This window comes from Entelurus aequoreus, linkage group LG14 (assembly GCF_033978785.1).
Source record: "Entelurus aequoreus isolate RoL-2023_Sb linkage group LG14, RoL_Eaeq_v1.1, whole genome shotgun sequence".
NCBI lineage: Eukaryota > Metazoa > Chordata > Actinopteri > Syngnathiformes > Syngnathidae > Entelurus > Entelurus aequoreus.
The window spans coordinates 56,953,026-56,965,525 of record NC_084744.1 but is presented as its reverse complement, the minus strand read 5'-3'; the positions used below and the strand labels follow the sequence as shown (position 1 = coordinate 56,965,525).

Genomic DNA, 12,500 nt, shown 5'->3' with positions numbered 1-12,500 from the left:
TTATATATTATAATCGTGCGCAAAACACAAGTTTGAGCACCATGTGTCGTCAATGAGTGTCTCCATGGTGACACGGTACACGCAAAATCCTCCTCTAAATTGGGCGGTCTGCACCACTTTTGCACTTGTTATCAACGCAGTCTTAGTAGATCACTAATAGTACGAGCATTTTTTTTTTAGTTTGCACATGCTATTTAGCTAGCACTTGTTATTTGGTATCTTAGTAGATACAGCCTAAAGTGTTTAACTCATGTTCTGATTGTTTTTTTTAGCATATCTGATTTGAACATTTGCAAACTCGCCCTTTTAACTCTGTGAGAAGCTGAAATTGAGCATCTTCTTTATATGTTGGCCCGACACATCTGTAAATAGACTTTTATAAAGAAATCCACACTCTTGGGACTCTACGAGTGCTAAATTATTTTTGAACGCACCCATTGGCTGACATTTTGACGAGAGAGAATCTGGCAGCTTGTTTTTAAAGCTTCTTTATAAAACTCACTCTATTTGATATATATACATATGTCATATGCATATATAGCGGAGTATGCACGCATGGTGCACATGTGTGCATACTTGTCTGTGTGTTGTCACCTCATGAGTGTCTCCTTGGCATCCATCCATCACCCCCCCCCCAAGGGTCATTCGACAGCGGAAAGTCATTTTGTTTTGTCTGTTTTGGATGTAGAATAGAGTGGAAGTCTAAAAACTAAAACAACAAACAAATTTAAACTTGTTCCTAACTGTGGAATGTCCCAAATCATAGCAACTTTAAATTATTGTCATGTTTTTTTTTAATATGTTCTTAGTACTAATATCCATGTTTCTGACTAAGACCTCTAAGGAAGCTATTGCAGTATATACAGTCGTGGTCAAAAGTTGACATACACGTGTAAAGAACATGATGTCATGGCTGTCTGGAGTTTCCAATCATTTCTACAACTCTTTATTTTTTTTTTTGTGATAGAGTGATTGGAGCACATACTTGTTGGTCACACAAAAAACATTCATGAAGTTTGCTTCTTTTATGAATTTATTATGGGTCTACTGGAAATGTGAGCAAATCTGCTGGGTCAAAAGTATACATAATATTTGCTTCTGGTTGAATTTTTGACAAAATTGGTGCAGTTCGGCTAAATTTGTTGGTTTACTGACATGGACTTGTTTCTTCAGCATTGTCCACATGTTCTCAATGGGGTTTAAGTCAGGACTTTGGGAAGGCCATTCTAGAACCTTCATTCTAGCCTGATTTAGCCATTCCTTTACCACTTTTGACGTGTGTTTGGGGTCATTGTCCTGTTGCAGGGGTGTCCAAACTTTTTCCACTGAAAAATCAAAGCAAGCGGGGGCCATTTTGATTTTTTTTTTTATTTTAAAAACCAATACAATATATGTATGAAAAAATATACATTCAGGCCTCCACTCAGGCTTGATCCCAGGGACCCCAAAGGGTTTTGGTACAAAAAATATTTAAAATGTGTCATTATTCAGTATTATTATCTCTAGATCAACATTAGGTCTATCTGTCAATATAAAGTTTTTAAAGATTTAAGTCCTATGCTCTTTTGGCCAAAGAAAACCCTGTTTTTTATGGAAAAAAAACACAAAATATGCAATATTTTCACCCAATAAAATTTTTAAGAGGAATATTTCAGATTATATAATAATTGGAGCCTTAAAAAGGTCAATAACTCATAACACCATTGATTTTAATTCATTATTATTTTTTGAGCAATGACACTTAAAAACAAATCACACACAGATTATTGGGGAACCAAAAGGGTCCTACTCATTCAAGTGTTAAAAAATAAATTCTAAAATTTTTTTACTGTTTACTTTTTACACAATAATCTCGAGATCAACTTCAGATCTATCCGTCAATTATAAGTTCTATTGTTGTCTATGTTTTTTGTTCGTTTTAGGCCCTTCTTTTAAAAAAAAATAAAAAGCAACATTTTTTATATGGCAAACACAAAATATGCAACATTTTCCCAAAAAAATATCTCAAAGTGCAATATTTAATGTGACGTAATTGGAGCCTGGGATAGGTCATTAATTCATAATAACATTTTAAACAATTTAAAGCACCAGTTGCTTTGGCAGCAAAACAGGCCCAGAGCATAATACTACCACCACCATGCTTGACGGTAGGGGTGGTGTTCCTGGAATTAAAGGCCTCACCTTTTCTCCTCCAAACATATTGCTGGGTATTGTGGCCAAACAGCTCCATTTTTGTTTCATCTGACATCACATGGACAAAGATAAGACCTTCTGGAGGAAAGTTCTGTGGCTCCACTGGCTCCCTGTCCGTCACCGCATTGATTTTAAATGTAATTGTTTTTTAATTCCCTAAATGGTCTGGCCCCACAATACCTGACCGAGCTTCTGCATCATCATACCTCGTCTAGAGCCCTAAGGTCAGCTGACCAACTGCTGTTGGCGGTCCCCAGATCCAGGCTAAAGACCAGAGGGGACAGAGCCTTTTCCGTTGCCGCCCCTAAGCTCTGGAACAGCCTTCCCCTCCACATTAGGTCAGCCCAGAGCATGGGGGTCTTCAAAACCCTTCTTAAGACCTACCTCTTCTTGCTGGCCTTTGACCTGAGCTGAGTCCGCCCACTAGGCCACCATTTCTAGTCCCCCCACCCCTTCGCTTTAGTTGCATTTTTCAATTTGTCGCACTTTTATTAGGGACCGAGTCCCTTTGGGACAGAGGACCCTATTGTATTTCTAGCATTTTATTAGGGACCGCAATGTCCCTTTGGGACAGAGGACCCTATTGAATTTTTAAGGTTTTATTATTATTATTATTAGGGACCGCAATGTCCCTTTGGGACAGAGGACACTATTGTATTTCTAGCGTTTTATTAGGGACCGCAATGTCCCTTTGGGACAGAGGACCCTATTGAATTTTTAAGGTTTTATTATTATTATTATTAGGGACCGCAATGTCCCTTTGGGACAGAGGACACTATTGTATTTCTAGCGTTTTATTAGGGACCGCAATGTCCCTTTGGGACAGAGGACCCTATTGAATTTTTAAGGTTTTATTATTATTATTATTAGGGACCGCAATGTCCCGTTGGGACAGAGGACACTATTGAATTTTTAAGGTTTTATTATTATTATTAGGGACCGCAATGTCCCTTTGGGACAGAGGAACCTATTGAATTTTTAAGGTTTTATTATCATTATTAGGGACCGCAATGTCCCTTTGGGACAAAGGACCCTATTGAATTTTTAAGGTTTTATTATCATTATTAGGGACCGCAATGTCCCTTTGGGACAGAGGACCCCATTGAATTTTTAAGGTTTTATTATTATGATTAGGGACCGCAATGTCCCTTTGGGACAGAGGACCCTATTGTAATTGTAAGGTTTTGTTATTATTATTAGGGACCGCAATGTCCCTTTGGGACAGAGGACCCTATTGAATTTTTAAGGTTTTATTATTATTATTAGGGACCGCAATGTCCCTTTGGGACAGAGGACGCTATTGAATTTTTAAGGTTTTATTATTATTATTAGGGACCGCAATGTCCCTTTGGGACAGAGGACGCTATTGAATTTTTAAGGTTTTATTATTATTATTAGGGACCGCAATGTCCCTTTGGGACAGAGGACCCTATTGTAATTGTAAGGTTTTATTATTATTATTAGGGACCGCAATGTCCCTTTGGGACAGAGGACCCTATTGTAATTGTAAGGTTTTATTATTATTATTATTAGGGACCGCAATGTCCCTTTGGGACAGAGGACCCTATTGTAATTTTAAGGTTGTATTATTCTTATTAGGGACCGCAATGTCCCTTTGGGACAGAGGACCCTATTGAATTTTTAAGGTTTTATTATTATTATTATTAGGGACCGCAATGTCCCTTTGGGACAGAGGACCCTATTGTAATTGTAAGGTTTTATTATTATTATTATTAGGGACCGCAATGTCCCTTTGGGACAGAGGACGCTATTGAATTTTTAAGGTTTTATTATTATTATTAGGGACCGCAATGTCCCTTTGGGACAGAGGACCCTATTGTAATTGTAAGGTTTTATTATTATTATTAGGGACCGCAATGTCCCTTTGGGACAGAGGACCCTATTGTAATTGTAAGGTTTTATTATTATTATTATTAGGGACCGCAATGTCCCTTTGGGACAGAGGACCCTATTGTAATTGTAAGGTTTTATTATTATTATTATTAGGGATCGCAATGTCCCTTTGGGACAGAGGACCCTATTGAATTTTTAAGGTTTTATTATTATTATTAGGGACCGCAATGTCCCTTTGGGACAGAGGACGCTATTGAATTTTTAAGGTTTTATTATTATTATTAGGGACCGCAATGTCCCTTTGGGACAGAGGACCCTATTGTAATTGTAAGGTTTTATTATTATTATTAGGGACCGCAATGTCCCTTTGGGACAGAGGACCCTATTGTAATTGTAAGGTTTTATTATTATTATTATTAGGGACCGCAATGTCCCTTTGGGACAGAGGACCCTATTGTAATTGTAAGGTTTTATTATTATTCTTTATTATACCGCCGCCTCTTTGAGCTGTAATTTGACCCCCTTAACATGCTTCAAAATCACCATATTGGACACACACATCAGGACTGGTGAAAATTGCGATGTAATCAAAAAACCTAGCCCCAAAACTCAAAATTGCGCTCTAGCGTCCCCTAGGACAAAACACAGACAAAACTGCCTGTAACTCCCAGTAGGAATGTCGTAGAGACATGAAACAAAAACCTCTATGTAGGTCTCACTTAGACCTATATTTCATAAATTGACAACCCCCAGCAAAAATCAACAGAAAGTTTGCAATTCCCCCTTCAAAACAAAAGTTTTGTAAAAACCGGTCACCTTTTCTCAAACATTATCTCCTCTGAGCGTGTTTGTCGTGTCGGCTTCAAATTAGCACAGGAGAGAGATTGAACCCTTCTGATTTAAAGTTGATAAAAGAGTTTTAATTACTGCTCCGGTTTGGATTTTATGAGCCCTCAAAGTCGGTCCCGTCCATCGCTGCTTGCAGCTTTAATTACCATTATTTAGCACATTTTAAATTTTTATTCGACCCCTTTTACCGTATTGCTTTTGCACTATCTTGTTCAGCTCATTCATTGTTTATGTTCTTTGTTATTTTACAGATTTTTTCTGAATTGTTAAGATCAACCACCTTTAATAAAGTGACGATGCAAACAGTTCTGCAGAAAAATACCTTTAGATTGTTAGTATGGACATAGACTTTTATATAACAAGCTATATATTTAATGAAAGATAATTACTGTAATTTTACATGAATTTGAAAGTAATTTCAGAAAACAGAAAATGCTACGTATAATTAATTTGGTATTTTTCTGTAAAACAAAAAAAAGAAATATACATAGTTTGTCATTACTGGCATATTACTTAAAATAACAGGCGGATTGTTTATTTACAGATAATGTCTTCAATTCTACAGTTTTATAAACTATTTTTTTAAAAAAAGAAAAATTACAGTAGAAATTTAAATTAAATTAAATTAAATTAAATGTAATTAAATTAAATTTAAATTTAATTAAATTTAAATTTAATTAAATTTAAATTAAATTAAATTAAATTAAATTAAATTAAATTAAATTAAATTAAATTAAATTTAAATTTAAATTTGATTAAATGTAATTAAATTTAATTAAATTTAAATTTAATTAAATTTAAATTTAAATTTAAATTTAAATTAAATTAAATTAAATTAAATTAAATTAAATTAAATTAAATTAACCATAAAAATAGTAATTTTTTTTTACAGTGCAAACACATGTCAAAAGTGGTAAAGGAATGGCTAAATCAAGCTAGAATGAAGGTTGTAGAATGGTCTTCCCAAAGTCCTGACTTTAAACGTGTGGACAATGCTGAAGAAACAAGTCCATGTCAGAAAAACCAACATATTTAGCTGAACTGCACCAATTTTGTCAAGAGGAGTGGTCAAAAATTCAAGCAGAAGCTTGTGGATGGCTACCAAAAGCGCCTTATTGCGGTGAAACTTGCCAAGGGACATGTAAGCAAATATTAACATTGCTGTATGTATACTTTTGACCAAGTCACATTTTCAGTAGACCCATAATAAATTCATAAAAGAAGCAAACTTCATGAATGTTTTTTTGTGACCAACAAGTATGTGCTCCAATCACTCTATCACAAAAAAATAAGAGTTGTAGAAATGATTGGAAACTCAAGACAGCCATGACATTATGTTCTTTACAAGTGTACGTAAACTTTTGACCGCGACTGTACTTGTTTTGTTCATGCACACAGCTTCGCTCAATCCGCCTCGTCATTTCTATTCCAGGTGTCGCTGATAAGTCTGGTGGCAAACTCTCTGGGATATTCCGACTTTGCTGCAATCAAGTCTCTGAGGACGCTCCGAGCTTTGCGGCCCCTCAGAGCTCTGTCCAGATTCGAGGGCATGCGGGTGAGAACCGAAACGACACTGCATAAATAATGGGCGGCGGACAGGACGTTTGTTTGGCTTGGACGTGTTGTGGAGTCGACGTGCTCACTTGTGCCCCGTCGCATCTTTCTATACGTGCGTGGGGTCCCCACTTTGCGTGAATAAGCGTGTGTAAAAAGGCATTTCATATATGACATATATTTCTAGCACTTGGTAAGAATATTATTGCAAATTTACTCAAATCATCTTTTTGTCCCTTATAGCAGTGGTCCCCAACCTTTTTGTAGCTGGGGGGAGGGGGATTTTTTTTTTTTTTTTTTTTTTTTTTTTAAAATAAAGAAATACAATCATGTGTGCTTACGGACTGTATCCCTGCAGACTGTATTGATCTATATCAGGGGTCACCAACCTTTTTGAAACCAAGAGCTACTTCTTGGGTAGTGATTAATGCAAAGGGCTACCAGTTTGATACACACTTAAATAAATTGCCAGAAATAGCCAATTTGCTCAATTTACCTTTAACTCTATGTTATTACTAATAATTAATGATATTTACACTTAATTGAACGGTTTAAAAGAGGAGAAAACACGAAAAAAATGACAATTAAATTTTGAAACATAGTTTATCTTCAATTCGACTCTTTAAAATTCAAAATTCAACCGAAAAAAAGAAGAGAAAAACTAGCTAATTCGCAACTTTTTGAAAAATTTAAAAAAAGAATTTATGGAACATCATTAGTAATTTTTCCTGATTAAGATTAATTTTAGAATTTGGATGACATGTTTTAAATAGGTTAAAATCCAATCTACACTTTGTTAGAATATATAACAAATTGGACCAAGCTATATTTCTAACAAAGACAAATCATTATTTCTTCTAGATTTTCCAGAACAAAAATTTTAAAAGAAATTCAAAAGACTTTGAAATAAGATTTAAATTTGATTCTACAGATTTTCTAGATTTGCCAGAATAATTTTTTTGCATTTTAATCATGATGAGTTTGAAGAAATATTTCACAAATATTCTTCGTCGAAAAAACAGAAGCTAAAATGAAGAATTTAATTAAAATGTATTTATTATTCTTTACAATAAAAAAAATTAATTTACTTGAACATTGATTTAAATTGTCAGGAAAGAAGAGGAAGGAATTTAAAAGGTAAAAAGGTATATGTGTTTAAAAATCCTAAAATCATTTTTAAGGTTGTATTTTTTCTCTAAAATTGTCTTTCTGAAAGTTATAAGAAGCAAAGTAAAAAAAATAATGAATTTATTCAAACAAGTGAAGACCAAGTCTTTAAAATATTTTCTTGGATTTTCAAATTCTATTTGAGTTTTGTCTCTCTTAGAATTAAAAATGTCGAGCACAGCGAGACCAGCTTGCTAGTAAATAAATACAATTTAAAAAATAGAGGCAGCTCACTGGTAAGTGCTGCTATTTGAGCTATTTTTAGAACAGGCCAGCGGGCTACTCATCTGGTCCTTACGGGCTACCTGGTGCCCGCGGGCACCGCGTTGGTGACCCCTGATCTATATTGATATATAATGTATATATTGTGTTTTTTATGTTGATTTAATTTAATTTTTTTTTTTTTTTCTTGCGCGGCCCGGTACCAATCGGTCCGCGGACCGGTACCTGGCCGCGGCCCGGTGGTTGGGGACCACTGCCTTATAGAGTTGTCCTGATACCAATATTTTGGTACCGGTACATTTTGATACTTTTCAAAATAACGGGGACCACAAAAAACAACAAATCTTAGGGTACATTAAACATATGTTTATTATTGCAATGTTGTCCTTAAATAAAATAGTGAACATACAAGACAACTTGTCTTTTAGTAGTAAGTAAACAAACAAATTAGTCCTAATTAGTCTGCTGACATATGCAGTAACATATTGTGTCATTTATCTACCTATTATTTTGTCAACATTATTAAGGACAAGCTGTAAAAAATGATTATTAATCTACTTGTTCATTTATTGTTAATATCTAGTTATTTTCCGTTTCAACATGTTAATGTAATAATCACTTATTCTTCTGTTGTTTGATACTTTACATTAATTTTGGATGATACCACAAATTTAGGTATCGATCCGATGCCAAGTAGTTACAGGATCATACATTGGTCATATTCAAAGTCCTCATGTGTCCAGGGACATATTTCCTGAGTTTATAAACATAATATGCATTTTTTAAAAAGGAAAAAAGATGTTGTGACGATAAAAAATGTTGACGTAATCATAGTAGTATCGACTAGATACGCTCCCGTACTTGGTATCTGTCAGGTTCAAACACTGATGACATCTATTAAGCAAGACAAGAAGCAAGGAATTAAACAGAGAAAGAATTAAATTGACATAATAATAATAATCACTTATTCTTCTGTTGTTTGATACTTTACATTAATTTTGGATGATACCACAAATTTAGGTATCGATCCGATACCAAGTAGTTACTGGATCATACATTGGTCATATTCAAAGTCCTCATGTGTCCAGGGACATATTTCCTGAGATTATAAACATAATATGCATTTTTAAAAAAGGAAAAAAGATGTTGTGACGATAAAAAATATTGACGTAATCATAGTAGTATCGACTAGATACGCTCCTGTACTTGGTATCTGTCAGGTTCAAACACTGATGACATCTATTAAACAAGACAAGAAGCAAGGAATTAAACAGAGACATAATTAAATTGACATAATAATAATAATCACTTATTCTTCTGTTGTTGGATACTTTACATTGGTTTTGGATGATACCACACATTTAGGTATCGATCCGATGCCAAGTAGTTACTGGATCATACATTGGTCCTATTTAAAGTCCTCATGTGTCCAGGTACGTATTTCCTGAGATTATAAACATAATATGCATTTTTTTAAAAGGAAAAAAGATGTTGTGACGATAAAAAATGTTGACGTGATCACAGTAGTATCGACTAGATACGCTCCTGTACTTGGTATCTGTCAGGTTCAAACACTGATGACATCTATTAAACAAGACAAGAAGCAAGGAATTAAACAGAGACCAAATTAAATTGACATAATAATAATAATAATCACTTATTCTTCTGTTGTTTGATACTTTACATTAATTTTGGGTGATACCACACATTTAGGTATCGATCCGATACCAAGTAGTTACAGGATCATACATTGTTCCTATTCAAAGTCCTCATGTGTCCAGGGACATATTTACTCAGTTTATAAACATAATATGCATTTTTAAAAAAGGACAAAAGATGTTGTGACGATAAAAAATGTTGACGTAATCATAGTAGTATCGACTAGATACGTTCCCGTACTTGGTATCTGTCAGGTTCAAACACTGATGACATCTATTAAACAAGACAAGAAGCAAGGAATTAAACAGAGAAAGAATTAAATTGACATAATAATAATAATCACTTATTCTTCTGTTGTTTGATACTTTACATTAATTTTGGATGATACCACAAATTTAGGTATCGATCCGATACCAAGTAGTTACTGGATCATACATTGGTCATATTCAAAGTCCTCATGTGTCCAGGTACGTATTTCCTGAGTTTATAAACATAATATGCATTTTTAAAAAAGGAAAAAAGATGTTGTGACGATAAAAAATATTGACGTAATCATAGTAGTATCGACTAGATACGCTCCTGTACTTGGTATCTGTCAGGTTCAAACACTGATGACATCTATTAAACAAGACAAGAAGCAAGGAATTAAACAGAGACAGAATTAAATGTACACAATAAACATAATATACATTTTTAAAAAGGAAAAAAGATTTTGGGACGATAAAGAACATCGATGTACGCTATTGTACTCGGTATCATTACAGTGGATGTCAGGTGTAGATCCAACCATGGCGTTTGTTTACATTTTGACGCCGGTGAGCTACGGTGTGTAGTGAAGCATGTTGAGCTATTCCTCGTCCTACAGGGATGATACTTGTAAGAAACTTACTTTGTTCGTCGCCATGGAGACGAGGATTAGTGATTTAGAAGTAGCTAAAACACTGCGGATGGATGTTAGCCGCTAGCTAGCTAGCCATGTCTTAAAGCATCTCTTCCTGAGGGTGTTTCAGTGTTATAACTTCACCTTTATCTTTACTTTTTAAGCCAAAATGTGTCCGTTCTCCCTTTTCTGTCTACACACCGTGTCTGCTCGTAAGTACTCTGTGTGTGTGCGCTGCCGAACATGCTCCTCTGCTCTGAAAAGCAGCAATGTCACGACGTGACGTCATTTTTGTAAATTTACAATAATATGCTGTAAAGAACAACGTAAAATGTATTGTCATTTGTATTAATTTGATGGTAGTAAAGTTAAGTATTTTTATTTATTTTTATTTAGACAAAAACACGTTTGGAAAGCATGATAATATACTGTAATATTTGTTGCAATATTGGATACTATTCAAGTTGAAAAAGTATGCCATTTCAAGCAGTACATTTATTTTTTCTGTCAAAATGAAAAAAATTAATTACATTCAGTGAGAAAATATTTCCGGACTACAAGGCGCACTTAAAATCCTTTTTTCCCCCTCAAAACTCGACAGTGCGCCTTATAACCCGGTGCGCCTAATTTACAGAATAATTCTGGACCTCGAGGCTATTTTATTTGGCACATGGTGTAATGATAAGTGTGACGAGTAGATGGCAGTCACACATAAGATATACGTGTTGACTGCACCATGACCCCAAACACACGTCAAAAGTGGTAAAGGAACGGCTTTGGAATTTGGAGGTAATCCTCCTCTGTAAAAAAAACAGTTCCATTGGCAGCAAAACAGGCCCAGAGCATAATACTACCACCACCATGCTTAACGGTAGGCATAGTGCTCCTGGGATTAAAGGCCTCACTTTTTCTCCTCCAAACATATTGCTGGGTATTGTGGCCAAAACATTGCCGTATGTATACTTTTGACCCACATTTTCAGTGTCCTACCGATTCTCACTGGCGTCTGCGTCCCATCACCAGGTGGTGGTGAACGCTCTCATCGGCGCCATCCCCTCCATCATGAACGTGCTGCTGGTTTGCCTCATCTTCTGGCTCATCTTCAGCATCATGGGGGTCAACCTGTTCGCCGGCAAGTTCGGCAAGTGCGTGAACCGGACGGGCTTCATCCACAGCTCCCTGCTGGTCAACAACAAGTCGGACTGCCTGGCCATGAACGACACGCAGTACTACTGGACCACGGTCAAGGTCAACTTTGACAACGTGGGACTGGGCTACCTGTCCCTCCTGCAAGTGGTGAGTCCCCCCCCCCCCCCGGGTCCAAAGTCCGAGGTTCTACAAGTACGTCATGGTGCCAAATAATGTTTTGCCAGGCGACTTTCAAAGGCTGGATGGAGATCATGCACGCAGCTGTTGACTCCAGAGGAGTAAGTATTCAAGTTAACTAAGTACGTCACGTCGTTAAAGCGCCTGAACCGTCACCGCGTTTGGTTTTTCCAGGTGGAGGAGCAACCCATCAGGGAGGTCAACCTGTACATGTACATTTACTTTGTGGTTTTCATCATATTCGGCTCCTTCTTCACCCTCAACCTCTTCATCGGCGTCATCATCGACAATTTCAACCAGCAGAAAAGAAAGATGAGTATGAGTCTGATTCCCGTTTGGGAATAATTGTTGCTGATGGTAGGGGGATTTTATATGGTGGGGCCCCCCTTATTACAAAAAAGTTTTACTTGTTTTTATTTATTAGAAACGATTTTTCGTTAAAAAAAATTTAACATTAATTAATTGGAAATAATTGTTTTTTATTAATTTGATTTATGTGTTAGTTTTTTTAAATTTCTTTTTAGTTCAAAATAAATAAATGAAAAGTAAATAAATAAACAATATATGTTTATGAAATATATGCATTTGTTTATTTGTGTATTTTTTAGTTCAAAATACATAAACAAAAAATGGTATATATATTTATATAAAAAAAATTATATATATTTGTATATATATGTATATAGATATACATCTGTGTGTGTATATATATATATATATATATATATATATATATATATATATATATATATATATATATATATATATATATATATATATATATGTATATATATAC

General features: G+C 35.1%; 1 protein-coding gene across 4 annotated transcripts in view; it reads left to right on the top strand.

Annotated features, from left to right (window-relative positions):
* Positions 1-12,500, top strand: part of LOC133665094 (sodium channel protein type 4 subunit alpha B-like) — a 116,362-nt gene that overhangs the window by 89,692 nt on the left and 14,170 nt on the right. For all 4 annotated transcript variants that reach the window (XR_009828686.1, XM_062070289.1, XM_062070288.1 and 1 more), the window contains 4 exons: positions 6,329-6,451; positions 11,402-11,674; positions 11,752-11,805; positions 11,879-12,016. Coding sequence is in view for 3 of the 4 variants with exons in the window: in XM_062070289.1 (XP_061926273.1) it covers positions 6,329-6,451; positions 11,402-11,674; positions 11,752-11,805; positions 11,879-12,016 (588 nt within the window). In the remaining variant the exon portion in view is untranslated. The remainder of the gene's footprint in view (positions 1-6,328; positions 6,452-11,401; positions 11,675-11,751; positions 11,806-11,878; positions 12,017-12,500) is intronic.